At 50.2% G+C, this 27,070-nt stretch overlaps 1 protein-coding gene across 1 annotated transcript in view; it reads left to right on the plus strand.

Annotated features, from left to right (window-relative positions):
- The window catches only part of Impa2 (inositol monophosphatase 2), a 46,715-nt gene extending 21,633 nt beyond the window's left edge, over nt 1-25,082 (plus strand). The window contains 5 exon segments of the mRNA XM_015506037.2: nt 1,860-1,905; nt 4,154-4,262; nt 22,412-22,520; nt 23,189-23,340; nt 24,585-25,082. Coding sequence (XP_015361523.1) covers nt 1,860-1,905; nt 4,154-4,262; nt 22,412-22,520; nt 23,189-23,340; nt 24,585-24,700 — 532 coding nt within the window. The 3' untranslated portion in view covers nt 24,701-25,082.
- The last annotated feature ends 1,988 nt before the right edge of the window (nt 25,083-27,070 follow it).

The following is a 27,070-nucleotide window of genomic DNA, read 5'->3' on the forward strand; positions in this document are numbered from 1 at the left end:
CACCAATAAAAAATGTGGAAAAAAAGTGTTTGCCAGGTATAGTGGTACACACTTGTAATACCAGTGCCTCAGGAGGCTAAGGCAGAGGATCTCAAATTCAAGGCCAGCCTCAGCAACTTGGCAAGACCCTGTCTCATAATAAAAATGGGAGTATAGCTCAGTGTTAGAGCGCTTGCGTAGCATGTCTGAGGCCCCGGATTTAATTCCCAGTACTAAAAAAAATAAAAGTTCCATTTAATGTTGGCTGCCTTTACGAAGTGCCACTTAGAAGCAGGTGGGTAGAAGACAGAGCCACCCAGCAACTTCCAAGCTGAGGTGCAGAGAGTGGCACACGCTGATGAGATTTGAGTCACCTTCAGGACAGGAGGAGAGCTCAGGTTACAGAAAGCAGGAGATTCTGGGAGGTTGGGAGCCCAGGGGAGGAGGGGCAGGGAACAGAGCTGTAGGACTGGGGAGGTGACAGGTACAACCTTGGGAGCTCCCTGACGTGGCGGTTGTGGGCCCCGTGCTGCTTATCAGGGTCAGGTACAAGTGGCCAATGACCCAGTGTTATGGAGCGTGATGTGGCTTCTGCAGAGGGCCGTTCTCCCACTGGGTGGTGCCTGGAGCCCCTGGAGAGACTCCCGTTCCATGGGTTGGGCCAGTCCTGAGCTCACGGGCCACACCTGGGCTTTGGGCCACAGTTGGGCTCTGTTGGAAGCATGGGCAGAGCCAGGCCACGAGGCGCCTGGCTACTGGTGCTACCCCAGGTTGCCGCCGCAGTGTTTATATGTAACATCCCTCTGAGCACCATGGCAAGCATGACTGCTTTCCAGATGAGGTTACCTCCAGAGCTCAGTCACCCAGACAGGGTCACCCTCTCCTGTCCGTGGAGTCGTGCTGCCTGGTGCCATTGGGCTGTCATATCAACTCAAGCGTGGCCCCTGGCAAGAGTCCCTACCTTGGTGTCGCACCCAGCAGAGCCTCGTTAGTCCTGTCCAACTTGTCATTCAAGGTGCTTGTGAGGGATGCAGTGGCTAAGCCCTGTCTGTAGTGAGGGGTGGACCCTGGTGGCCCCGTGCTCTCCAGGGCTTCCCTCTGCATCCTGCAGGGGGACCTGGGGCCAGAGAGGCGGCTGAAAAGAGGCTCTCATGTTTATCTGGCAATTCCAGAACCCCAGGACCGTAGCTGGAGCAGTCATAGTGACCAGGTAGTGGCCAGCATGGCCTTTTAGTCAGGCAGCAGGAGGAGTTGCTCATGTGTACCTGCAAGTTTGTACCGGCCTTTCCCCGCTCCTTCTATGTCTAAGCTTTGGGAACTCGAACATCAAGGAGGGATTATCTGAGCAGCAGCAACAGAATCACTAAGTAAGACTGCAGACACACTGTGACAGAAATGTCCCTCTACCTCTGTGGCTCACCCACCATGAACTGCTGGGGTCACAGTCAGGGTGTTACTGATATTAGAAAGTAGCCTGTGGCCTCCTCGTGGAGGCCGCCACCTAGGGCCCGTGATGTCACCTCCTGGGCCTCTGCACCTCACTGGGAATGGGGGCTGGCCTTTGAGAGGTTTCTGCTTCCCTTTAGGTCCCTGAGAACCAGAGGCTGATTGTTGAAGGCCTGGTGGCTGATTGTTCAGAGGGCCGCTGGCTCGCCTGCTTCATGACAATCTCCTCCAAGGTCAGCTGTCCTACAACATGGCCAGCTAAATCCGTTTTTCTTGGCGGCAGTTAGTGAAATTGTGAGAAGTTGTTTTTAAAAACCTAAGTCCAGCCAGAGTGTGGAGAGGGCCCGTGTGCAGGGGAGCCGCCTGGCCCGGGGGCGTCAGCACCTGGGGCTGGTGCTCCCGATTGGTGCGTAAACCCTCTGTTTTCTCTGTAGGTTCCCCACTGTGGCTGTCAGCATCGGGTTTGCCGTCCACCAAGAGGTACGAGGCCCCAGCCCTGGTCTCCACTTCTGCAGTCCTGCCTCTTGCCGTGTGCCTCAGTCGTGATTAGTGAATCCGAGTGTGTGTGTGTCCAAACCTCAGGAAAGAAACGAGCACTGACCATGGCGGTGGGTGCATTTGAGTCTCTGTAGTCCCTCACTGCTGCAGGTGGCCTGCAGCGTGCTTCCACCCAGGTCCTTTTGTGGAAGGAGATATTCTGAAGCAGATGATCCAAGCGAGTGTCTGTTTGACCCCCAGAGCGTGTGACCTAGTCACAAGCCAAGAGGAGCTCCTATTTTTGGACAAGGTTTTGGATCTCAGTATTCTGTTACTTCTTCCTTCTCTTCCCCTGGCTACTAGTATGAGAGCGTGGCTCTTTCAGGGTTCCCAGAGACCTTCTGAACTAAGCAGTGTCAGGAGACCTGCCGGAGAGGCCTGGGTCGCACTTCAGCCTTTGGTAACCGGTTCAGGCGGCAGCGCTGTGGGAGCCTTGCTTTCCGGTAGTGAATTATTTGAACAGGGCTGGGAACCAAAGCCTTTTCCTCATCTCCTGTTAGAAGGTGTTCTTCTCAGTGTCAACACGGCTGCCCAGCTCAGAAATAGAAGTTTGCATACACCTCGGACACCTAAGTTGGAGATCAGTGAGGATTTGAATGGGGGAATTGAACAGTTCCCGGGTTTCTCTGGTCAGTGTCATCACTGAGACCAGCGAATGTGGAGGCCTAGCAGCACCACAAGGGTTAGGGCTCATGGCCTCCAGGTTGCAGCAGGTTGAGAGCAGGCTGCTGGAAGGAGGTCACGTCCAGGAGGATGACCAGGTCCTCTGCCCGTCTAGGTCTGCTGGTTGGTCCTGTGTCCCTGTGGACAGCAGGAGGTGCCTGCTGGTAGTGATAGCTCCTGAAAAGGGGAACCGCTCCTCCATTCCTGAGCATGCCAGGACATTTCCCTGGGTCTTGGGGCCTGCCACAGGCTGGTCTCCACCAGCACCTTTCGAGGCTTACCCTGTTAAAGCCAGTGCAGGAGGCTGGGCAGGAAGGGTCACTGGGAAGCTGCAGGCTGTCTGCAGGCACTAGCTGACTGGTCCCTTTTGCTGTAGGGTGGGACCCTTCCATGTGGTTGAATCATCCCAGTGCCAGCCAAGACCATCCTCAGGCATCTGATCTGGAGCTTTCCATGTTCCAGAGAGATGTGAATGTGGCTCACCCTAGACCGAGTGTGTGTGTGTGTGTGTGGGGGGGTATTGACCCATATGCTGACTGTAGGCAGAGGGAGGAGACAGGTGTGTGGGGTCCCATCGCGGGCCACACTGGCCTCTCCTCTGTGCCATTTCTTGCTGGGAGGCTGTTGGTCCTCACTTTAAGGATGATGCTGCTATTTGTGTTCTGCCCGCTCAAGGATGGGTCCCTCTGGACGGTGACTTGTCTTTCTGTGGCTGCCCTGGCCTCTGTGTTCTGTTGGCTCCATGGGAGTGTTCATGATTCTTCGTGCATCAGCCACCTGGAGAGTTTCTGATGGTGTTTGATTAGAATCACGGGTAGCGTTTTCCCCCCAGGAAAAAAGAGGCCTTTCTAGCCAGACCAGTGGCATGCTCCTGTAGTCCCAGTGACTCGGGAGGCTGAGGCGGCAGGGTGGCTGAGTCCAGGTTGGGCAACATAGCAAGACACTGTCTCCAGAACAAAAAAGGCCTTTGTAGAGAAAGAAGACTGCTCAATAAGCATTGGTTATTAATGCTCGGTTATGATAATTTTAATGTAGATTTCTTACTTTTTAATTATTTTTTTGGCAGCATTGAGGATTGAACCCTAGGGCTCTCTACCACTGAGCTACAGCTCCAGCCCTTTTATTTTATATTTTGAAACAAGGCCTTGCTAAGTTGCTGAGGCTGGTCTTGAACTTGTGATCCTCCTGCCTCAGCCTCCTCAGTCACTGGGATTGCAGGTGTGCGTCCCCGCGCCCAGCCTATCATAACATATTTTTAAGTGTAATTATTAAGAGAAGAGATACCTTTTTGCATCCAGGTCTGGCTTGAACTCCAGGTGCTGTTCTTCTCCTTTGAAGAACAGGTGCTGTTCTTCACCTTTCTCCTTGAGAAAGGTGACTCCTGTCCCCTCGTCATGCTCCTGTCCCCTCGTCACTCTCCTGTCCTCTCGCCGTTGCACTAGACTGAGCTCTAGAGCTGTCTTCGTCCTTGGATCTCTCTGACCTCCAAAGTCCTCATGTGCTTTCTTCCTGCCCCTGCACCCTGCAGCTGGAGTTCGGCGTGATCTACCACTGCACAGAGGAGCGGCTGTACACGGGCCAGAGGGGCCGGGGCGCCTTCTGCAATGGCCAGCGGCTCCAGGTCTCCAGGGAGACAGGTAGGCTTCGTGCTACTCGCCTCTAGCTTCTCCTGGAAAGTGCCCAAAGCCACCATCATGTGACAGGGTGCAGATCTCCTGTTGAGAGCTCCACCTCCTTAAGGACATTGTGTTCCTGATGGAACTGGAAATGGAGCCTGTTCTGTGTCTCAAGGTTTGCTGGTGTGGCCAGGAAATTTAATAGTCCTGTTTGTCTTGTGCTCAGATCTGTTATCCTTGAGACTAAAAGAAGCCCAGTGGCTGCTTCCCAGTTGGTCTCTGGGACTGGGTGAGGGGTCGGGGCCCAGGGACATAGAGCATCCAGACATGCCTGGTGGTCCTCGGGTCCTGCCGTGTCCCCAGAGGCCTGCTGTGGCTCCCTGGGTGTGGAACAGTAGCCGTGGTGGGGAAAGCAGGTCCACGTCTTTGGGAAGGTGACCACCATGGGGACGAGTTGTGTGGGTCAGCATGTTGCCAAGAACTTTAGACCTCCACTGTGACGTGGCTTGCTCTTGTTACTTAAAGCAGAACCTTGGGGACCCCCAGTGGGGTCCCTGCAGAAAGGGCTACCAGCCCCTTAAGCCACCTACAACTGCGTGGCCCGCCTGCCCTTCACAGCCAGTTCAGGTTTCCACGTCTCTCCAGTCACACATCAGTTACACCAGTGACGCTTCACTGCACATAGAACAGTCTGTAGGGGACACAATGATGCCAGGCAGAGGAAAGGGTTAGGAAGAGAAGCAGCTAGATGAGAAAAAGGCTTTGGTTAACGTGTGTGTGTGTGTGTGTGTGTGTGTGTGTGTGTGCGCGCACACACACATATATATAAATATATTTTGTTTTATTTGGGGGAGGCACCAGGGATTAAACTCAGGGACCCTTGAACACTGAGCCACATCCCCAGCCCTGTTTTGTATTTTATTTAGAGGCAGGGCCTCACTGAGTTGCTTAGCTCCTCACTTTTACTGAGTCTGGCTTTGAACTTGTGATCCTCCTCCCTCAGCTCCCGAGCTGCTGGGATGTACATCTATATTTATCACAATTATTCATATATTTGTTAGAGTCTGTAAACAAGTCAAAATAACACCTGGCATTTTGCCAGGGGAATGTTAGAGTTCATAAACAAGTCTGGATGGTGCCTGGCAAAATGCCAGAGGGAGTGGTTTGAAAAGTAACAAAAGCGAGCCATTAAGTGTGGAGATTCCTTATTGGTTGACTGATGTATCTAGTTTATGCTAATTAGATAAGCTGTGTGGAATGTATAAATACTGCTGCTGTCCTGCAATAAACGGCTTCCACTCTTGCTGTATCAACGTACACAAGTTATTCGTCACCCCCCCAGTTATTTTGCTGCAGCCGGACTGCGGCAATATTAGTTGTGTAAGTTGATGGTTCTCAGTGTGACATTTTCGTATGTTACACACTGTGCTTTGATCATGTCACCCTTTCTTCTGCCCTCCCTTACCATCCCCTTCCCTAAAAGCCCCTCTGGGAAGACTAAAAGATCCTGTGTGGTGGCACATGCCTGTAATTCCAATGGCTCCAGAGGCTGAGGCAGGAGGATTACAAGTTCAAAGCCAGCCTCAGCAATTTAGCAAGACCTTGTCTTAGAATTTAAAAAGGGAGTAGGGCTGGGGATGTAATTCAATGGCAAAGAATTTGCATGCCTGAGGCTCTGGGTTCAATCCCCAGTGTCTCTCTCTCTCTCTCTCTCTCTCTCTCTCTCTCTCACACACACACACACACACACACACACTTCTGAATATTCCTGTGACAGTGTTTGAAAAGGTGGTGGGAGTATAGCTCAGTGGTAGAGCAGTCACGCAGCATGCAGGAGGTCCTGGGTCCCAGCCATAGTCACACACACACACACACAGTAGCAAGCACAGCTCCTGTTCATGCCTAACTTCCATGTTTCAGAGGCTGGACATTCAGAGACTGGGTCTCCCAACCCCAACTGCTGGTTTCTACTTGCTGACTCTGGCTTCAGTCAGAAAGCACCAGTGGTCTCCCTTCTGAGGTCTACCTGCCTCTCTTACAGCCTCCCTTCTGTGCCCATTGCTGGCCTCTCTTCAAACCTCCTTCCTTCACACCCTTCGCCTTTACTTTTCCTCTGTGTCCCTCCCTGGCTGACACCTGTGTGCCTAGGGGGCCTCAGAGGTGACTGTGGGTGGGGGCAGGGTGAGCAGGGGTACAGCTGCCTGCTGGCTGCTCCCTGCTGGGCAAGGATTGTCCCTCTCCTGTGTGACGGCCTTGGCGGTTGCCACAGATGTCCCCAGGTCCTGTGCAGGCCCAGGGCAGAAGGAGGGGACAGCCTCAGAGGGGGCCCCTACAGGACCAGCTGGCCGGTCTGTGCCCCCCTGCCGCAGTCTGGCTGGGCACAAATGCCGCAGTCTGGCTGGGCACACAATCACGAGCCACCACACAGCTTGCAGATTCAAACAGCAACTCTTTATTCCCGAACTCACACCAGCCGTCTACAATCACGTTCTGGGGAAATCCACGTTCTCTGCCCAAATCCACGTTCTCTCCCAAATTCACGTTCTCTGCCCAAATCCACCTCCACTGGGCTTCAGTCTCCCAAAATATACTGTCTGAATCCCGTGAGAACTCAAGGGGAACTCAGGCAGCAGGATACGCCCTATTCCCAGCAGGAATAATCTTAAACCTTAAACCTGGAACCTAAACTGGGAACGCCCTAAACACGATTATGTTAAACCGGGAACACCCTAATCCGCCCTGGTCCTTGAGCAAGGTCAACTACATTCAATGTCACTGCAAAATGTCAGCAACATGGGGTACACTGGCAAGGAAATTGTCATACCTACTTGGCTAATGGCTCCCAGCATCTCCCCCCTTCTGATTAATTAAACAACAAGCAATGTGGCTTAAGGACCATGCCTGGTAGGTTGTCCAATTCAACATATGGTTCTTACCCGTCATCGGAAAACTGACCTTTAGGCGTCAGCCTCCTGTCTTAGGTTGATACCACTGCAATTGAATCATACCCGTCACTGACTACCGGTCCAGCATACAGCCATTGGCCCCCAAATTTTAGACCATCACTAGCAGAAGGGAGGAGGATACAGAAATGCCACGACACCAAGCCAATTGACGGCTCCTTGGGAAAAATTGCATCACTGGTGACACCATCAGCAAAGATATGCCAGCACTACCACAATTAACATGGGGTGCGCTGGCAAGGAAATAAAAATTGCATCACTAGTGACACCATCAGCAAAGATATGCCAGCATTACCACAATTCGCTGCACCAAACGATAGTTACATAGTCCAGGCAAGTTCTGCAAGCAGTTCAAAGCGGAGGAATCTATCAATATGTCCATTTCCTCCCAAAATCCGTTTCCTCCCAAAGTAAGTTAACTCCTTGATTGAGCATTACTTGTTGAGTTATATTCATTGATGCATCAGTTTATACAGTTTACTGTGATAGCTATCATAGAAGCTGTAGTCTGGTTTTATCTTTGTCTTCACCGGCACTGGGATGAAGATAGGAATTCTGGCAATGATGCTAAAAAGACATTATCCTGAAAAGAATTATTAAATATAATGAAAAGGAAAGGTGAAAGTAAACAAACAGATCTGTTAACCTCCTTTAAAAACAATCCTTAACAGCTGTTTACCTAATTTAAATTAAACCATTTAAATCACGTGAAAAAAAAAAAATAATAATAATTCGGATCCATTTTTTCATGAGCGCTCCTCATATAAGAAATATGGACATACGCACATACAGACATACAACACAAAACACAAGAGTGTACACAAACGTACAACACATAAGAAAATAGTAAAGGCCTTGTAGCTTTACCTAGGTGAAATCTCCATTGCAATGTTTAAAAACTCCACAGTCAAAAAATAAAACTGATCAGAAAAACATTAACCTAGGTTTGTATGAGCTCAAAAAATAAAAATAGAACCTTATGATGTGGAAAAATGCAATAATAAAATAGCTATTGAAAAAAGCATCCTGGTTAATCACTGTCGCAGATGTAAGAATGGCCAAGCTGGAGTTCTGGATATCAGCTGTTATGGATTTGAGTCAAATCATCTTCTTTTCGATCTGTAGAAATTGTTTTAGTTAATCTCTCTGGAATCCAAATGGGCTGCTGTTCTCCCTGTGGAAAAACACAAACAGACCCCCGACTCCAGACAATCACTGGGTCAGGACCTTTCCATTGTCCTGTTAGAATATCTTTCCAAAGTACTTTAGGCTTATGTACATTTTTTGGATACATATGCCTTTCCGCAGCACTAAGTCCTGATGAATCCAAATTTAAAAAGTTTAGAGTAAAAAGGGTTATTTTAAGTTTATCTTTGGGGGATATATACCCCTTTCCAATTCCCTCTTTTTGCTTTAATAAGTATATGTCTGTATCTAATAGTTGTCTTAGCTTCTTGCATTTTCTATCTGAAATACCTTTACTTGACATTTTCAACCATTTTCTATCTTATTTCTATCTTCAGGTTTTTTTCCTAAGGTTTGTATATTTACCCTTAGTTGCCTTTTTTCCTCTTTTTTTTTTTTTCCTATTTTGTGGGTTTAAAATTCTTGTCTTCCTACATTTTTTCTATCTTTCTACATCTTCTTTATCTTTTTTCTTTTTAACTTTCTATACTTCTGTCTTTAAAGTTTTTCACTTTAAATTTTTAATCTTCTTTATCTAAATATCTTTTATCCTATTATCTTCCCATTTTTTAAGTAATGCCTTTAAGATTAACTAGGCTTCGAATGATGCAATAAAGCAATCTTTTTTCCGCCATGAAGGTATCTCGACCACCTTCAATTTAACCTTTTAAAGCCTTTTAATTATCATCTATACTGTACTTTTAAATGTACTTTTTCACCACCTACAACTTCACTCTTTTAAACGAGGCTTAGATTCTGTTTAAATCGCTTTAATGTTAGTTTACATGGCTGCCCTTCAACCAAAGGCTTTTTTTTTTTTTAACTCCATTGAGAAGCTTTGTCTCAATCTGCCATGTACAAATACCTTTTTCTTCTTTCTTCCTTTCTCAAGCTTTTAAAGTAAGTCTAGTTTCCTCAAAATCTTTTTAAATGGCATTTTACAACTTTTTACTTTACCACACAGAGATTATCTCATCTAGAAACATTTCTTTTTCCTTTAACCTTTTATATTAAAATATATTTCCACATCTTGAATCTTTTTCTCTCTTTTTTAACCGTTAACCCTTTTTATAAATTCACATTTTGAAACAACTCTTATAAAATTTCTGATTTAGACAAATTACTCCACTTTAATAAGATGAAAGACTTTCATGTTTTTTATGATACTATAATACTATAATTGAAACCCAACTGAAAATTTTTCTACTCTTTGTATATAAATTACACATGATAGAATCTTAACACTTAGTAACCTTGTTTTAGCAAAGACACAGACACAAAGCAATATTAAACATTTTTCCATTTACCAATTTATGAAAACACACATAATGTTTAAATATATTACCTTATGGAACTTAATAAGTAAAGAGTACTTGATTTTATATTTAGTGGTTGATATTTTAACACTTTAGCTTTGTAAATTAATCAGATGTCTGTAAAAACCAAGATCTTAGACAAATGTAGTAAACAGAACTAGCCATCTCTTTCTTGTTGAAGAAAAATCCTTCTACAGGATACCATGATGGTCCCATTGATATACTTAATAACTCATCTTTAAAAAGCCATGGGCTACATTTTTGTATTGTATCAACATATGCCCTAATTGTTCTTGGTCTCACTGGGGCGCCTCCTTCCTCTAACAATTTATCTTGCTCGGAGGCGAACAACTTCAAACCTTGAGTCAACCATTTTCCCCAGTTTGCCTGAGAAAGTTCTAGGAACAGGCAACTTGAAATAAAAACAAAATAAATCAAAACGAGAACACATTGTTTTTTGAATTGGTCACCCATTCTTTCTCTCTTCCTCAAGGGTGAGAAATTTCACTTACCTCTAAGCTTCAGAAGTCCCCCGCACGGGACGCCAAATGCCGCAGTCTGGCTGGGCACAAATGCCGCAGTCTGGCTGGGCACACAATCACGAGCCACCACACAGCTTGTAGATTCAAACAGCAACTCTTTATTCCCGAACTCACACCAGCCGTCTACAATCACGTTCTGGGGAAATCCACGTTCTCTGCCCAAATCCACGTTCTCTCCCAAATTCACGTTCTCTGCCCAAATCCACCTCCACTGGGCTTCAGTCTCTTAGTGCTGTGGAAAGGCATATGTATCCAAAAAATGTACATAAGCCTAAGGTACTTTGGAAAGATATTCTAACAGGACAATGGAAAGGTCCTGACCCAGTGATTGTCTGGAGTCGGGGGTCTGTTTGTGTTTTTCCACAGGGAGAACAGCAGCCCATTTGGATTCCAGAGAGATTAACTAAAACAATTTCTACAGATCGAAAAGAAGATGATTTGACTCAAATCATCTTCTTTTCGATCTGTAGAAATTGTTTTAGTTAATCTCTCTGGAATCCAAATGGGCTGCTGTAGCTTCAGAAGTTCCCCGTACGGGCCACCAAATGCCACAGTCTGGCTGGGCACAAATGCCGCAGTCTGGCTGGGCACACAATCACGAGCCACCACACAGCTTGCAGATTCAAACAGCAACTCTTTATTCCCGAACTCACACCAGCCGTCTACAATCACGTTCTGGGGAAATCCACGTTCTCTGCCCAAATCCACGTTCTCTCCCAAATTCACGTTCTCTGCCCAAATCCACCTCCACTGGGCTTCAGTCTCCCAAAATATACTGTCTGAATCCCGTGAGAACTCAAGGGGAACTCAGGCAGCAGGATACGCCCTATTCCCAGCAGGAATAATCTTAAACCTTAAACCTGGAACCTAAACTGGGAACGCCCTAAACACGATTATGTTAAACCGGGAACACCCTAATCCGCCCTGGTCCTTGAGCAAGGTCAACTACATTCAATGTCACTGCAAAATGTCAGCAACATGGGGTACACTGGCAAGGAAATTGTCATACCTACTTGGCTAATGGCTCCCAGCACCCCCCGACTCCAGGGCAGACCCGGGCAGCTGCAACCTTTCTCTGCCTCTCCTCCTGGAATGCTTTGCTGGACTGTGTCCAGAGTGCTGGCATTAATTTTAGCTGTGCACGCAGGTGGCACCCGCTCAGGCCTCACTGCAGCTCAGTGGCCAAGAAGGTGGCCAGGAAGCGTGTTAACGTGTGTGGGTGAACTTTGCTCTACATTTCATCTGATTACAGCACTAACCTCTGCCCACACTTGCCTACTTCCTGGCGAGCCGCCCACATCTCTCAGTCCCATCCTGACTGCATGTCCCAGGGGCTTTCAGACCCAACATCCAAGCTCTGGCTCCCCTGAGTGGCCCCAGGGCTGCACGTGGTCTGGTTTCCACTGTACCCAGCCTGCCGTCACCTGGTAACAGCAGAGGGGACAGCTGCTGTCCCCACAGAGGTCCTTGCTCACACAGGAACCTCTGAATCACTTGGCTGCCAAAGCTCGGTTGTGAATTGTAAAGTCCAGTGTGTCACTTTCAGCCCTGGCCTCCGTCTCCCCAGCAGGACGCAGTGACTCCTGGGCAGCACGCTTGTCAGGCTCCATGCAGACCTGGCCTCAGGTCCTGACTCTGCTCCTGCTGAGCTGGGCCTAGGGTGAATCAGGTGACCTCCTGGCCCCTCAGTCCTCCTGCTGAAAGTGCAGATGCCCAGGGAGGAGTGGTGACCGCGAGGACTGAATCCAGCTAGGCACAGGAGCATCCAGGAGTGCTGCAGGGTGGTGCACGCCTGTCGTCCCAGCGGCTGGGGGGAGCTGAGGCAGGAGGGTCACAAGGCCAGCCCTGGGGGGGTCTAGCTCAGTGGTAGAGCACCCCTGGGTTTAATCCTCAGTAACCATGAAAACAAAACTGAAAAACCACCCAGCACAGGACTTGCATAGCATTCCAGACAAGAGCTGCTGCCAAATAAGGACCTGAACCTCTCCCAAGACCATCAGCTGCGCCCTGGGTAGAATTAGTCAGACACACACACACACTCACACGCGCACACACACACATAACACACACACACACCACACAGCTCACCTGTCTGCTCTTCTGCCCTCCCCTCCACCTTTCTGGAATGTCTTCAATCTCACAGATTTAAAAACAAAATGGCACCAGTGGAGTTCAAGGGTTGGATACAGGCCAGCGTTTTACGAGCAGCTTCTCCTTCCAGCTCCACCCCACTGAGTCACAGAGGTGTACACAGGAGATAGAAAAGCACAGCTCGGAACCACCCCCCATCTTTACCCCCAGCCCTGCCCCACCACAGCTTGGCACTCCCTGACCCCTGAGTGTCCAGCACCCCCTCGCCAGGGCCTTAGAGGATCTCTGAAGCACACTGACTGCTCTCTGCAGTCCACGGGCAAAGCCAGGGGGGCTGAGTGGGGGAGCGCTTGTCCAGCACACACGGGGCCCTGGGTCTCCAGCTGTCAACAGCAGAGGCATGCTAGCATCCCTCCCTGCCAGAAATGAGTCATTGTTAAAATTGTTCACAGTCCTGACAGGGTTCAAATGTTAAACTTCTGTACTTAACTCCTCTCTGTCTCTCCTGCCATGCTGACCCCCAGCTCGTAGGGACACTAGGGTGATAAAATTAATAACATCACACCCCCATGGTACACATGTGTGTTTCAGAATAACAGTGCTAGCCCTGCTGTGGATGAATGGTTATCGAAAATATTTTTGGGTTTGTCACTTTGCTTTGTCCTCTGTCCTCCACGGATCTACCGGGAGGATGCAGTTGGGTCCCTGTGGGAGTTGCTGAGGCAATCCTCTGGGAGCCCTTGAGTTCATCCACCAATTGAGCAAAATCATAAACCCCCCACCCACCCACCCCGCAAAAAAAATTCAAGCTTTTAAGTGAAATTGGAATTTGGGGAAACTTGTGTCTACCACCTTGAGCAGGGCACCTTCTCAACAGTTAAAGGCTTCCAAGAAGAGAGGTAAAATGAATGAATGTGACATTTTTAGCATTTAATGGTGAAGTATGTCAACATTTGGAAGAACTGATAATCTCAGTGAACCCATTTTCCAAATGACCAATGTGTGATGTTATAGCAAGATCATCCCTGGGCCAGAGACCCACTTACAGTACCAGGCAAGGCTGGGTGTGGCTGGGTGGCAGAGCCCTTGCAGGCCCTGCGATCCTTCTGCAGCATAGCCACCCACACACCACCACCACCAAACTCCAAAAAGACAAGTACAAGGCAGCCCAAAGGTTGTCACCATAACTAGGTGCCAAGACGTCCACTGTGTGCACATCTGTGATCCCAGCTATTTGGGAAGCTAAGGCAGGGGGATTGCAAGTTCAAGGCCACCAACTTAGATCCTGTGTTAACAAAATCTTTAAAAAGGGGCTGGGGATGTGGCTCAATGTCAGAGTACCTCTGGGTTCCCTCCCCAGTACAAAAAAGAACATTCTCAATTATCTGAAAAGACAATTAGAATGCTCCTTCCTTTTCCAACTCCCTAGCTGTATGAGGCCAGGTTTTTCTTCACACATCAACCATATATCACCATAGCCTGAGTAAAAGGCAGATATGAGAATCCAGTTGTCTTCTATTAAGCCAGACACACCAAGAGTCAGAAAAAAAGCGAAACAAAGACACTCTCCTAATTATTATTATTTTTTTTGCAAACTATGGTTATTTTCCATTAAAAAACATATTCATGTGACAATGTAACATGTACTTCATTTTTAAAATAAGTTAATAAATATTTCAACATTTTCTTATTTTAATTTCTAACACACAAACATCCAGAGTGAGCTCAGGGTTTTTCGGCCACCTTCTCAGGAGTGACACTTGGCAGGCCCTGGGTCAGAGCCTGGGAAGTGCCGCACCACAGGAGCACCTCAACAACCCAGGCTGGGATGTAAAGGACAGGCTCAAGGTCGGTGGAGCATGCAGTCCTGTTCACTGGAACCAGGACCCAGTGGTGCCAGGTCCTGGTGTCACACGCAGAGCACAAGCCAGGTGGGAGGAGCAGGGCTGCCACCTGTCAGTGAGAGGGAAAGGGCAGCATTTAAAAAACATACTGGAACACTAGGAGAAGGCACAGTCTGCAAGCTCAACTCCAAAGAGAATGGATTAGATACAAAAGATAAAAATGTTAACGTAAAGGAATTATTAGGACAAAAATATAAACCTGTAATAAACCCAAAAATATACCAGAGCAAAGAATACAGAAACAAACTATCTGCTAATTTAAAAGACACTTGAAGTAAACACGGGGAGGATGATGCTTCATTTTCCTCAGTGGAGAGCTCCGGGAGGGGAGTGCAGGGTCAAGGGCAGGGCACAGGGCCCTCTGAGTACCTTGCTTTTATAGCCTCGACTTTGGAACACTGTGCTTTTTATAGAAGTATCAGATTCTTTAAAAGTAGCCCCTCTAAGTTAGAAACAACACGAGACAAACACGTCTCACGAGGTTTCCTGGTGGCCTTGTCGCTCCCAGGTCTGCCTTTCTGGTGACAGAATCCAGCCCACCCTTTCCTGGCCCGGGTGTCTAGAGTGGTCTCTGCTGTCGGCCAGCGGACCACTGTTGCAAGATCTGAGGCCAGTTTGATTTTCTTTCACCTCCAGGGACTTCAGTTTTTTGCTGGGATGCTCGGCGCTTCTCTTTTGCTTTAGAGTACAGTCGCCTGTTGGGGTAAAGCTCAGCGATGCGGCTTCATCAGGTTTTTGTCTTTCCTTTTTCTTGTGTGTGTGTTTGGTACTGGGGATTGAATTCAGGGGCACTTGGACCACTGAGCAACACCGCCAGCCCTATTTTGTATTTTATTTAGAAATAGGGTCTCACTGAGTTGCTTAGTGCCTCACTGTTGCTGGGGCTGGCCTCGACCTCCAGAGTTGCTGGAACCACAGGCATAGGCCACCCTGCCTGGCTTTTTCCTATATTCTGTATTTATTTTACATACAGATACTTCTGTTTTGTGGACAACTCTTTCTCTCATTCTTTTATTGACTTAGAGATATTCTTCTGCTCCTTATTCTTTCTTTTCTTAAAATCATGTGTGAGATTCAGCCATGATTCTTTCAGTTATTTATTTTTCCTTGGAATCTGTAGCTGTGCTTCAGGCTTGGGGACTGGGGNGCGGAGGGGGGGAGGCGGAGGGGGGGAGGCGGGGGGGGGGGGAGGCGGCGGCGGGCGCACCAAGGTTTCTGGCTCTAGTGCTCCCTCTGCTGCTGTTTTTGCCGCACCGTGGAGAGGCTGGCCTGGTCCTGTGGTCTTCTTGGCTCCCTCTTCCCCCAGTGCTACCTGGGTCTTCTCTTCCTTTCCTCCGTTCCTCCTGTCCAGTGTCTCTGGAATGAGCTCCTGTGAGTGTGTGCTCAGTGCTGAGCCTGCCTGGCCACAGAGCCCTGAGAAGTCTGTCAGGAGAGACCGCAGGATCCATCCTCTTCACACCTGCCCACCACCAGGGCCCTGGCTGTGCCCAGCCCCTCTCGTGGTGGCCCATGTGGCTTCCAGGAAGTGGCTGCTGTGATTTCCAGGTTCTCCTGTCCCTGGGTCCGTTGGACACTTGATTCTTCCTCCACTTCCTCCTGTGCAGACCTGAGGCCACAGTCTGTAGCTGTGGGAGTTTTGCCTCGACCCACTTGTGATTGGGGTTTGGGTATACTTTGTGGGGATAGATTTGGTTGGGGGTGGGTGGTGGTGGTGGTGGTCTGTTTCTTTTGTTTAGTAGAGGATATGTATAGTTTTGGTTTTGTTCTCCTGGTTGCTCTGTTTTTATGAGAGGGTATTTGGGGAGGTTAAACACTGTGAGCTGTTACATAGGTTTCCAATTCTGTTTTTCCCATTGTATTGGTCGATTTTTTTAACTGTGACAAAATACCTGAGATAAATAACTTAAAAAGAGGAAATATTTGTCTTATCTCATGGCTTCAGAAGTTTCTTTCAGTCCTTGGTCACTTGCCTCCCTTACTTTGGGCATGTGGTGAGGCAGAGCATGATAACTGAAGTGTGTGGCAGAGAAAGCAGCAGGGAAGGGGCCAGAATCCCAATATCCCCCTCAGGCACGGCCCAGTGACCTCACTTCCTCCTACCAGTCCCACCTCCTATACACTGTCCCCTCCTGGTGGCACCATAGGCTAGGGAGCCCGCCCTTAGCACATAGCCTTTAGGGGACATTGCAGATCCAACCAACAGCACTCAGGATTCTAAGCAGACTTGCCTTCCCCTCTCCCCAAATTACTTGGTTTTTTAAAAAAATTTATTTGGGCCAACATCAAACAACCGAAAAACCATTGTAAAGTGACCAGTGGTGTTTAGTACACCCACAGCGCTGTGTGGCTATCGCCTGTCAAAACTGGTTCACACCAAAGCCGGCGCCCAGCCTGCAGCCCCCAGCTCCCGCTCTGCTTAGGTCAGAGCTGAGGTGAGTGTCCATGTGAGTAGGTCTTAGTGGCCTGCAGGGGGTCTGGAGGATTAGGATGTCTGCAGAGGGACACTCGGGCACACGGGTTGTCCGGGAGCTGCACGTCAGCAAGACCAGCTGGCTCCCAGGAGAAGGTCCAGATCTCTGTCCCTGAGTGCCTCTCTCAGGTCCTCCTGTGCTTGGAATCTGGTTTCTCCAAAGCCTGTGTGCTGGAGGTAGGCCTGGTGGGAGGTGGTTCCTGAGGGTGCATCCCTGAAGGGGATACTGAGACCCTCAGCCCTTCCTCTCCCTCTGTGCTCCCCAGCTGCTGAGGTGAACGGGCTTCTCTGCCATGTGCTGCTGCCATGATGTGCTGGCTCAGCACAGGCCCAAGCAACCTTGGACGAAAACTCTGAAGCCCTGAGCCAAGATACACCCTTCCTCCTTATGAGTGGATGATCCCAGGGTATCTTGTTATAGTGATGAAAAGAGGACTAACACAGTGTTCACACAGCTTTCCTCTACCTTTAAGGTGTGGAGCTTCTTGGACGACAGTAGTACTCTTGATACTCAGTGCTTTAACTTGGTCGTGCTCAACAGAACAAGGGTTTTCAACCATCAAAAGTCACAAAATCTATTTTAATTCTAAAATACGTTTATTGAAAGAATATACAGAGGTGCCCTACTTCAAGACTGGTCCTGTGTTTTCTGCTGTGGCTAAACGTATATAACATAAGTTTGCCCTCTGGTCATTTCTAAGCCTGCTATGCATGGTATTAATTACATCCACAGTGTTGTGTGTCCTTCACCTTGAAGTTTCCAGAATTTCTCACTTCAGATGGAAACACTGTACCCATTAAGCAACAGCTCCTTGTTTCTATCACCCAGAATCACAATAGTTTAATTTAATCTGGGTTTCTTTTTGTGTTAGTGTTTTAATAAGAGCTAACATGTGGCCAATATAGGACGAAGGGTGATAAAGTACAAACATGGTAGGAATCGTGAGAAACTGGTCGTAAGATGACATCAAGGAGAGGGAATCGTGACACGTGACCTTTTCCCCATCATATCTGTGGGTGGCTCTGGGCTTCCTCTCACCACGTGCTGTGTAGCGGGAATAAGCAAGAATGAGTCTGAGCTTTCAACAAACTTTACAGCTGGGTGGGCAAGCGGGCAGCCCATGGTAGAGCATTTGCCTGGCATGTGGCAGGCCCTGGGTTTAACCCCCAGCACTACAAAAAAAGGAAAAAAAAATGAGCAATCAGATAGAAGCTCTGAGCAAAATCCTGGCCAATTGCATACAAAAACATATTAAAAAGATAGTGCACCATGATCAAGTGGGGTTCATCCCAGGGATGCAAGGTTAGTTCAACGTATGGAAATCAATAAATGTAATATGTCACATCAGTAGACTTAAAGACAAGAATCATATGATCATCTCAATAGATGCTGAGAAAGCATTCGATAAAATACAGCACCTCTTCATGTTCAAAACGCTAGAAAAACTAGGAATAGTAGGATCATACCTCAGTATTGTGAAAGCTATCTATACTAAGCCCCAGGCCCATATTGTTCTAAATGGAGAAAAATTGGAAGCATTCCCTGTAGAAACTGGAACAAGACAGGAATATCCTCTTTTACCACTTCTATTTAACATACTTGTTGGGACTCTAGCCAGAACAATTAGAAGAAGTTAAAGAGACAGGAAAAGAAGAACTCAAACTATCACTATTTGCCAACAATATAATTCTATATTTAGAAGATCCAAGAAATTCCACCAGAAAACTTCTATAACTAATAAATGAATTCAGCAAACTAGGAGAAGCCCTTTATTTCACGGTATCTGCTAGGAACCTGCATGGACTTCTGTGCCCCCTGCCCCTGGAACTGCAAGGCCTCCTGTAGGGCCTTCCCGTCTGGCAGGACTCCCTCCTGTTAGAAGCCTGGTGGTGGCAAGGCTCCCAGGAAGCCTGGGCCTCGGGCTGTCTGTGGCAGAGGTGAGTGAGCCCTTGCTGTCACAGCCCTGCTCTTGTGAAATCATCCCAGGCTCTTACTGGAAGTTCCTGCTCCTCCGGCCTCAATCCTGCCTGGGGCCTCTGCCTGTCCAGGCTGGCCTGGCTACCCTGCCCTCTGAGCAGGGAGGCTGGGCAAGGCCCTGGCCCTGGGGTGTCACTTCCTACATACCCGAGGAACCAGGTGCTTCTCCCCCTGTGGAAAGGGCTTGCAGCCCCAGCTCCTGGGGAAACCCCAGTGTCCTCCTTCCTTGATGTCTTCCCAGGGCCAGAAGAACACAGCCCAGAGTGCCCTGGTTTTGAGTCTCCTGTCTGGATCTTGCCCTCAGATGAGAGCGGAAGTTGGCTGCTTGGGGTCAGGTCACTATTGCTATGACTTCTTTTTCCTCCATGGCTTCCAGTACCAATTCTTCCCTCTTCCTGGCCAAAGTGACAAGCAGGCTATCTGATTCCCTACCTCTTCTGCCGCCCCAGTCCTCTTTCTTTTTTTAATGGACTCTTATTTTAGAGCAGTTTTAGGTTCACAGCAGAATTGAGCAGAAGGTGCCAAGTGACCTCTGCTCCCAGGCATGACATCCATCATCAGCATCCCTTGCCCAAGGGGTACGTTGGTCATAGTCTGTGAACCTACCTTAGCTCTCATGAGCACCCTAAACACAGGGTTTGCAATACCACTCACTCTCGGCGCACACTCCGTTGGTTTGGATAGAAGTCTGAGGACGTGTATTCAGCGTGTGGTGTTTTACAGAGGAGGTTTGCTGCCCTGACATCCAGGCACTGCCTGTTTAGCCTTGGCCTCATCTCCCACCCCATCCCCAAACCTGGGGCAACCGCTCATCTTTTTAACTGTCTCCACAGTTTCTCCCTCTCTAAGGTATCGTAGAGTTGGGATCATACACTACGTGGATTTTACTTAATAATAAGCATTTACATTTCCTTCCCTCCTGACTGGATAGTTCATTTCCTTTTAGGTTTGGGTACCATTTTGTGGTCTGGCTGTCCATAGTTGACCCATCACCTGCTGAGCCATCTTGGCTGTTCCAAGCCCTGCTGTCAGGAACACTGCTGTAGCCACCTGTGTGCAAGGGCTGGGTGAAAACAAGCCTTCAGTTCATTTCTGTAAATTCCAAGGAGCTCAACTGCCAGGTCACATGTTAGAGGATGGATGTCTGCAAAAAGCTGCAAGCAGGGCTGGGGATGTGGCTCAAGCGGTAGCGCACTCGCCTGGCATGCATGTGGCCCAGGTTCGATCCTCAGCACCACATACAAACAAAGATGTTGTGTCCGCTGAAAACTAAAATATAAATATTAAAAAAAATTCTCTCTCTCTCTCTCTCTCTGTCTTTCACTCTCTCTTAAAAAAAATCAAAAAGCTGCAAGCTGTCCTCTGAAGGGCCTGTCCTTCCGCATTGCCACCAGCGGTCGGTGACAGTTCCTGCATTGGGTGTTGTCAGAGTTAGGGTTTTGGCCCTTCTGAGAGGTGCGCACTGGTGACCCATTGCTGTGTTAATTCACATGTCTTCTAAGAGGTTTGCTGCAGAGCATCTTGTCATTACTTATTTGCTCTCTGAGCCTCCTCTTTGGTGAGTCCAACTTCCGATTTTTAATCTTACTAGGTGCTCTCTAAATGCGATATATCTTTGAAAAGAACATTTTTAACTAATATATTGCACTTATAATATATAATTATATATATTTGTAATTATAATGTATTAAGTAATTCAGAGTTAATACCCCCCAAATAGTGTTACCCATAGTATTGAATTCTTGGACTAGCCAATAAAATCCTATTTAACACAAAAATTCCTCCCATGTATTTCAAATACTAGTAATTTAACCAAATAAAGACAAAAAGACTAGTATCAGTGGGATTTTTGTTTTGTTTTGTTTTGCAGAGCTGGGGTTGGACCCCAGCACATGCCAGCCCAGCGCTCCCCGCTGAGCCACACCCCAGCCCCAGTCTTTCCTGGGGCTGTTGTTTGAGAAAGAGCTTCGTTCATTCTTAAATTCAGGGGCTGCTCCCTGCACGTCTGCTGGGCCTGGCCCTCTGCTGGGCCTTCTCTGCCTCCTGCTCCTCTGCTGGGCCTTCTCTGCCCCCTGAGGTCTGCTGGGCCTGGCCCTCTGAGCCTTCTCTGCCCCCCTGCAGTCTGCTAGGCCTTTTCTGCCCCCTGCGCCTCTGCTGGGCCTTCTCTGCCCCCTGCCATCTGCTGGGCCTGGCCCTCTGGGCCTTCTCTGCAAAAGTCTTTTTTCCCCTTCCAGAAAAGCACCATCTCGGTTGATCACCAAGTGAGTGTGGGGCTCAGAGAGTAGTCATGGGCAGCGACCTGGACCCCGTTCTCATGGTGGCAGTGACAACCTGAAGCCCTGGTCCTGTGGCTCTCCGTGCAGGGCGCAGCTGCCAGCAGGGTTGACGGTGCTGGTATGACTATGGCCTCCCGAGGACAGGTGCTTTGCTGTGGAGCCTGTTTCAGGGAGCATTCAAGGTCAACGTGGTTGCTCGGCCAGTAGAGAAGGGACAGTCAGGGTATGGAGGCTCCTTCAGAGGTGTCCACCCAGAACCTGACCCACAGAATGAAGCAGCCTCGTGGAGGCCATTCCCGTCCTGCTTCCTGAGCACACCTGGTGTGGCTCCACCCTACCTGGCAGCGTGGCTTGACAGACGAGACAGGACTGGTGTGTGTTGGTGTGTGGCAAAGCAAAGAAACCACCTGAGTCCCCGCAGTGTCCCCGTCATGCCCCCCATGCTCACGAGCCAGGCTTCCCTGGCAGTGTTCCCCAGGCACCAGCCTGTGTGGCCCCTGCACACCTGGGGCCCATAAGTGCCCAGCCTGCCCTCCTGTGTGCTACGGCCTTGGCCCCAAGACCACGCTGCTTTCAAAGTGTTTCCTCCACAGGGCACCTCCCACTGCGCGATCACAGCAGTTAGGGAAAGGCTTGGATTAAAGCCTTCTAGAAAGATCCATCTAATGAAGAACCCCCACCCCCTACCCCTTGTGTTCCCAGCATGGACTCAAGTTTGTTTTCATGTGTTGAAGGGTGGTGCTTTTCATAAGCTGCATTCTCCCAAGGTCTCCATGTCATGTCTGTAACTTGGAGCCTCCCAAAAATGCCACAGTCTGGCTGGGCACACAATCACGAGCCACCACACAGCTTGTAGATTCAAACAGCAACTCTTTATTCCCGAACTCACACCAGCCATCTACAATCACGTTCTGGGGAAATCCACGTTCTCTGCCCAAATCCACGTTCTCTGCCCAAATCCACCTCCACTGGGCTTCTGTCTCCCAAAATATACTGTCTGAATCCCGTGAGAACTCAAGGGGAACTCAGGCAGCAAGACACGCCCTATTCCCAGCAGGAATAATCTTAAACCTTAAACCTGGAACCTAAACCGGGAACGCCCTAATCCGCCTTGGTCCTTGAGCAAGGTCACCTACATTCAATGTCACTGCAACATGGGGTACGCTGGCAAGGAAATTGTCATACCTACTTGGCTAATGGCTCCCAGCACAAAAAGGGAGGATTACAGAGGCCTCCCTCACATTCCGAGGCAGGAACCAGTGCGGAAGGACGGGGACATGGCCTTAGACGGGGCAGCTGCCCCCCACCTCCTGTTTTCCAAAATAGCGCTCGGAGAGACCTCAGAGAATCACCACTCACAGACAGCCCAGCTCTGAGGAGGAAAGAGAAGCTGGCATTGAAGTTGCTTCGGGGAAACCTGCTCATGTGGGGAGTCTCTCTTGCAGATCTCTCGAAGGCCTTGGTCCTGACTGAAATCGGCCCCAAGCGTGACCCTGCTACTCTGAGACTCTTCCTGAGCAACATGGAGCGACTGCTGCATGCCAAGGCTCACGGGTAGGATTTCAGTCCCAGAAACGCACTGTGGTCAGAGGAGCCAAAACCAAGCACACGCTAATGTCTCCCCAGGGGCTTGAAGAGGGAACACCCATGTGTAGGGCCTCTGTGCAGAGGTCCGGGGACACCATCCTCAGGAGCCTCCCTGGGCTGCTCAGGTCACCAGGCATCAGGAGACGGTGTGGCCTGTGTGCCTTCACGTCACTGTTGGAGGGTCCAAGTAACGGGCTTCAGTGCCTCAGCTGGTGAGCCCTTCCAGGGGACGTGGCTCCGGACAGTCTCTTGTTCTGATTTGTTTCTCATAAATGTTAATTAAAGCCCAAGAGCATCCTCTGCCCTCCCTCTCCCCCAAGTCTTGTCCCACAGGAAGGACTCATGTGGCACATGATGGTCAGCTGAATCAGACCTTCAGGCTTGAGCCCCCTGGCCAAGGTCCGTGCCCAGGTGGAGGTCCAGGTAGCACAGGATGCTGGCGCCATTGCAGAGAGCACTGCTGGGCAGGGTCACTGCAGGCCCTGTGTCCCCAGCTGGCTGGCAGAAGCCTATGGTTCATATTTGTCCTCTGAGTGTGCCTGGCACAGCGTGATAGGATAAAGGAGTAGACACGCCATGGCATAGAGCTCAGCATGAGCACTCGGCCCACCTCCCTGCATCTGTCCCCGACCCAGGGTCCGAGTGATTGGCAGCTCCACACTGGCACTCTGCCACCTGGCCTCGGGGGCCGCCGATGCCTATTACCAGTTTGGCCTGCACTGCTGGGACCTGGCAGCCGCCACAGTCATCATCAGAGAAGCGGGTGGCATCGTGATGGACACTTCAGGTCAGCTCTGTGGCCCTTTGCTGCTTTCCTATCCTGGGGCCTGGCAGCAAAATCTAGAGGTGGTGGCACTGTGGTGGGGCACTTCCCGAAGTCCCCACTGCACTGGGTCCCCTTCCTGCAGATGCAGCTCAGGGTCTGTTGACCTGGTAGTAGCAGCACCGCTGCGTGCTGATGCGCTGTGGGGTTTTACAGGCTCCACACACAGCCAGACCCCAGTTCCCCCCAGGACCCAGCCAGGCAGATAGATGTGAGCCCCACAGTTGAGGTTAGGCACTTGCCACAGTCCACAGCCAGGAGTGTTACCAGCACCTGTGCCCAGCATGGGCACCCTGCAGGGTTTCAGGAGGATGGGTCAAGAGGTGACCTGCTCTCCTGCCCCAGGCTCCTTGACTCCCATGGCTGACCACCCAGGGCAGACATGAGCTCCATGTGCATTAGGGCTCCCTCCGTGTCCACGCTACGCCCACTTAGCTCCTACATATGTGCTCCAAGATGTTCAGGAGTCCTGAGGATGTGGCGAGGCTTCAGCCCTCCTTTCCCAGCCTCTGTCCAGAGATCCTTAGCAGGGGCACCTGGCTTACTTCTGATCACTGGGCACATAGGGTGGCTCTTTTGGAACTTGACTTCTACCTGTTTCCTTTGAAAGGCCTTAACTGAGCTTCCAGAAAGGTGTGGAAGTAAAGCAGTGTTGACCTCAGGTGGTGAGACTAGACAGGCCAGCTGTACGTTAACAAGAGTCCGGCACTCTGGATTTGGCCACTCGAGCACCCGAGGCTCCGTCTGTGCACACGGATCTCTAGCCAGGCAGTCAGTCCTGCTTCACACACCCTGGAAGACTCAGGGCTTCAATGCCCACGAGCCCAGGGGGGAGTGCAAGCTCCACCCTGCCCAGACTGGCTGAGTCAAGGGGAGCCTTGGCACCCCACACCCTGGTGACCCATGTGCTCCCCTATTCTGGTCCAACCATCCTGTGGACTTACTGGACTGGACTGGACTGGACATTCGGTGCCCTCTGAGCAGGGGCAGCTTCAGTCTCCTCACTATGTGGCCTTGGCCACACTAGGGTGAAGCGAGGGCAGAGGCTCGCCTCCCTCCTGGCAGATCCACCACCTGGACACCTGCTGTGGAGGGCCCGGCCTCAGGCACAGTCATGAGCTGTCCCCCTTGGGGTGCATGTGACAAGTTGCCATATAGGCTGCCTGGCCCCGTCCAGTGACCCTCGATTGCTCTCTTCCCGTCTCCAGGTGGACCCCTCGACCTCATGTCGTGCAGAGTGGTCGCTGCTGGCACCCGGGAGATGGCGATGCTCATCGCCCAGGCCTTACAGACTATTGACTATGGGCGGGATGACGAGAATTGAGGACACAGATGGCAGCATGGCCCAAGGACCCGGGACAGAGCCTTCCTGGAGGCTGCCTGGGGGCCTGTACCCCAGGCCAGGCGTCTTCTCCCCAGGAAGGAGATGCGGAGCTAAAGTGGATGGCTAGCGTGTTGATCCACGTCTCTCTCAGGACTTGGTGTGTGGCTGGCTTCCTGCTTTAATCCCACATAGTTTATTCAGGTCGGTACATGTTCTTCTGTCAGGGCTAAACCCAAATCTCAGGAGAGATGAGTGGTGATCCAGTCTTCCCTCCCCAGAATGCAGACCTCAGGTGATCTTCAGAAGTGCTGGTGGGAGCAGACTTGTTCTCAGGACTCCCTGCCCCAGCTTCTGCAGAATGCAATAAATAAGAATCACTGCACTCCACGCATCTTCCCCTCTGTGCCGCCTGCTTCCCCAAACGCCGTAGACGCAGGCTCTTGGGAAAGGCTTGCACATTAAAGTCCAACGGGGATGGTGAGGGTTGCTTGTCCACATCTTGGAAAGCACTAGGAAAACATCGTCTTTATCATATTGGTATTCAGACTCCAAGACGCCTTCCAGGGCAGAGTGCAGGGAAGCCAGTAGCTGAAAACCATCTCTCTGAAATGCTGACCTGTTTAACGAAGAGAAATTGTAATGTATTTCCTGGGCCTTATCTGTGACTGTCTGGGAAATGGAACTATTGATATGGATAATTCAAATGAACTGACAGGCCAGGAGCCTTTTCTGAAGTTTAAACATTGAGAAAGTCAGAAGGCCAAAAATTTCAACCCACTCACTCCTCACTTTCCCTCACCGTCCTCCCTTGCCATCGATACACAGAATGGTCCAGACCTCCTTGGAGGAGGGTGGCCCCTGGTAAAACAACCTGTCACTCTTCCCCAGCTGTACCTCTGTGGTCTCGGCAAGACACAGCTGGCTTAAGGCCTCTGCCCCGACACTTGGGCCACGCAGGACCCTCAGTCAATGCTCCCGGGCAAGCCACCCAAGGGCAGCTCACTGCAGACCCAAGTCCTGAGAGGAGTCCTCAGGATGTTCTTGTTGGAGTGAAATACCCTATGCCGCCCTGCTCCCCCTTCCTCTTGGGTCATATTTTGTTAAATTCACCCTTGTAAGGAAGGGTAAGCACTAGGAAAAGTGCCCGGGTGTGTGGATCGTTCTGTGACTCCGCAAGGCCAGCTTTAAAACGGAACTTCTCAGGGAAGAAGCAGGGAGTGAGGGCACCCGGGTGAGGGCACTTTCCCTTTCTGATCTGAATGGGGTGGCCAGGAGAACCCCCAGTACGTGCCTTATTCAGGGACCAGGCGTGTGAGGACTTGGTCTTGTTGGGATGAACTATCCCGGTGCCTGCTGAGTATGTGGTCGCTGCTTCTGATTTCCACAGGCACGTGCCCGACACTAGCATAAGGACCTGGGGCTGTGTGGGGTGGTGCAGATAAACAGAGGCATTGCCATCCTCTCCAGGTTCCGTGGGTCAGCACTACATAGAATGGATGCTCGGAGTGCTTACTCCACAACCCCCATTCATCCTGCAGCAGGCACCACAGCCTCTCTGCTGTGCAACCCACATCCTTCCCCAGGTTGGTCTTCAGGAGTTCCCTACGGCATCCTGTGCACCAGGTCACCCCCACTGGGCAGTGTGGAGCAGGCCAGTCCTAGGTCAGGGCAGGGCCACAGCAAGCTACCAGTCACATTGTTCCATGGGTGAGATCGGTGAGGAGCCCGGGTGTGTGGATCGTTCTGTGATTCCGCAAGGCCAGCTTTAAAACGGAACTTCTCAGGGAAGAAGCAGGGAGTGAGGGCACCCGGGTGAGGGTGGGTCGGGCAGGGAGAGCTGGGGGCTGCACAGCTGATGGCAGTCCCAGGTCTGTGCCAGAGCAGTCTGGACAGCATCTCTCCTCCACCCGCGGCCAATCTCTCGCTGTCCTGGCCACCTGCTGGAGGCCAGGCCAGGAGGAAGGAGCGCTGGCTCTGGGTCCGCAGGCCCGGTTCTGGCCCAGACCTCCTGGCCTCTGGTGCAGTCTCTCGTAGGGTGCTCAGAGGGTGAGCAGGGTGCCTTGCACACCACTGTCCATCTGCAAATGTGAGCCTACCCCAGCATCTAGAACCCTCCGTCTTGGTGTTTGTTTCACTGGGTGAGATGAACCAAGATCATGGAGTACAGCGGTCAGGACATCTGGCCAGGGGCAGGGCAAGTGCTACCTGTGCAGAACCCGTCTGACGTGCTGAGGTTCACTTTCTCTTTTCCTGAATTCTGTTTATGCCAAAACATTAGGATATCATTAAGAAACGTTTCCTCTGTCCCCCCCTTGGACGCAGGGCACCAGTGACCCTGCTCCTTCCCAGCCCTGTTCTGCTTAGTGTGCC

Source organism: Marmota marmota, unplaced genomic scaffold (assembly GCF_001458135.2).
Source record: "Marmota marmota marmota unplaced genomic scaffold, marMar, whole genome shotgun sequence".
NCBI lineage: Eukaryota > Metazoa > Chordata > Mammalia > Rodentia > Sciuridae > Marmota > Marmota marmota.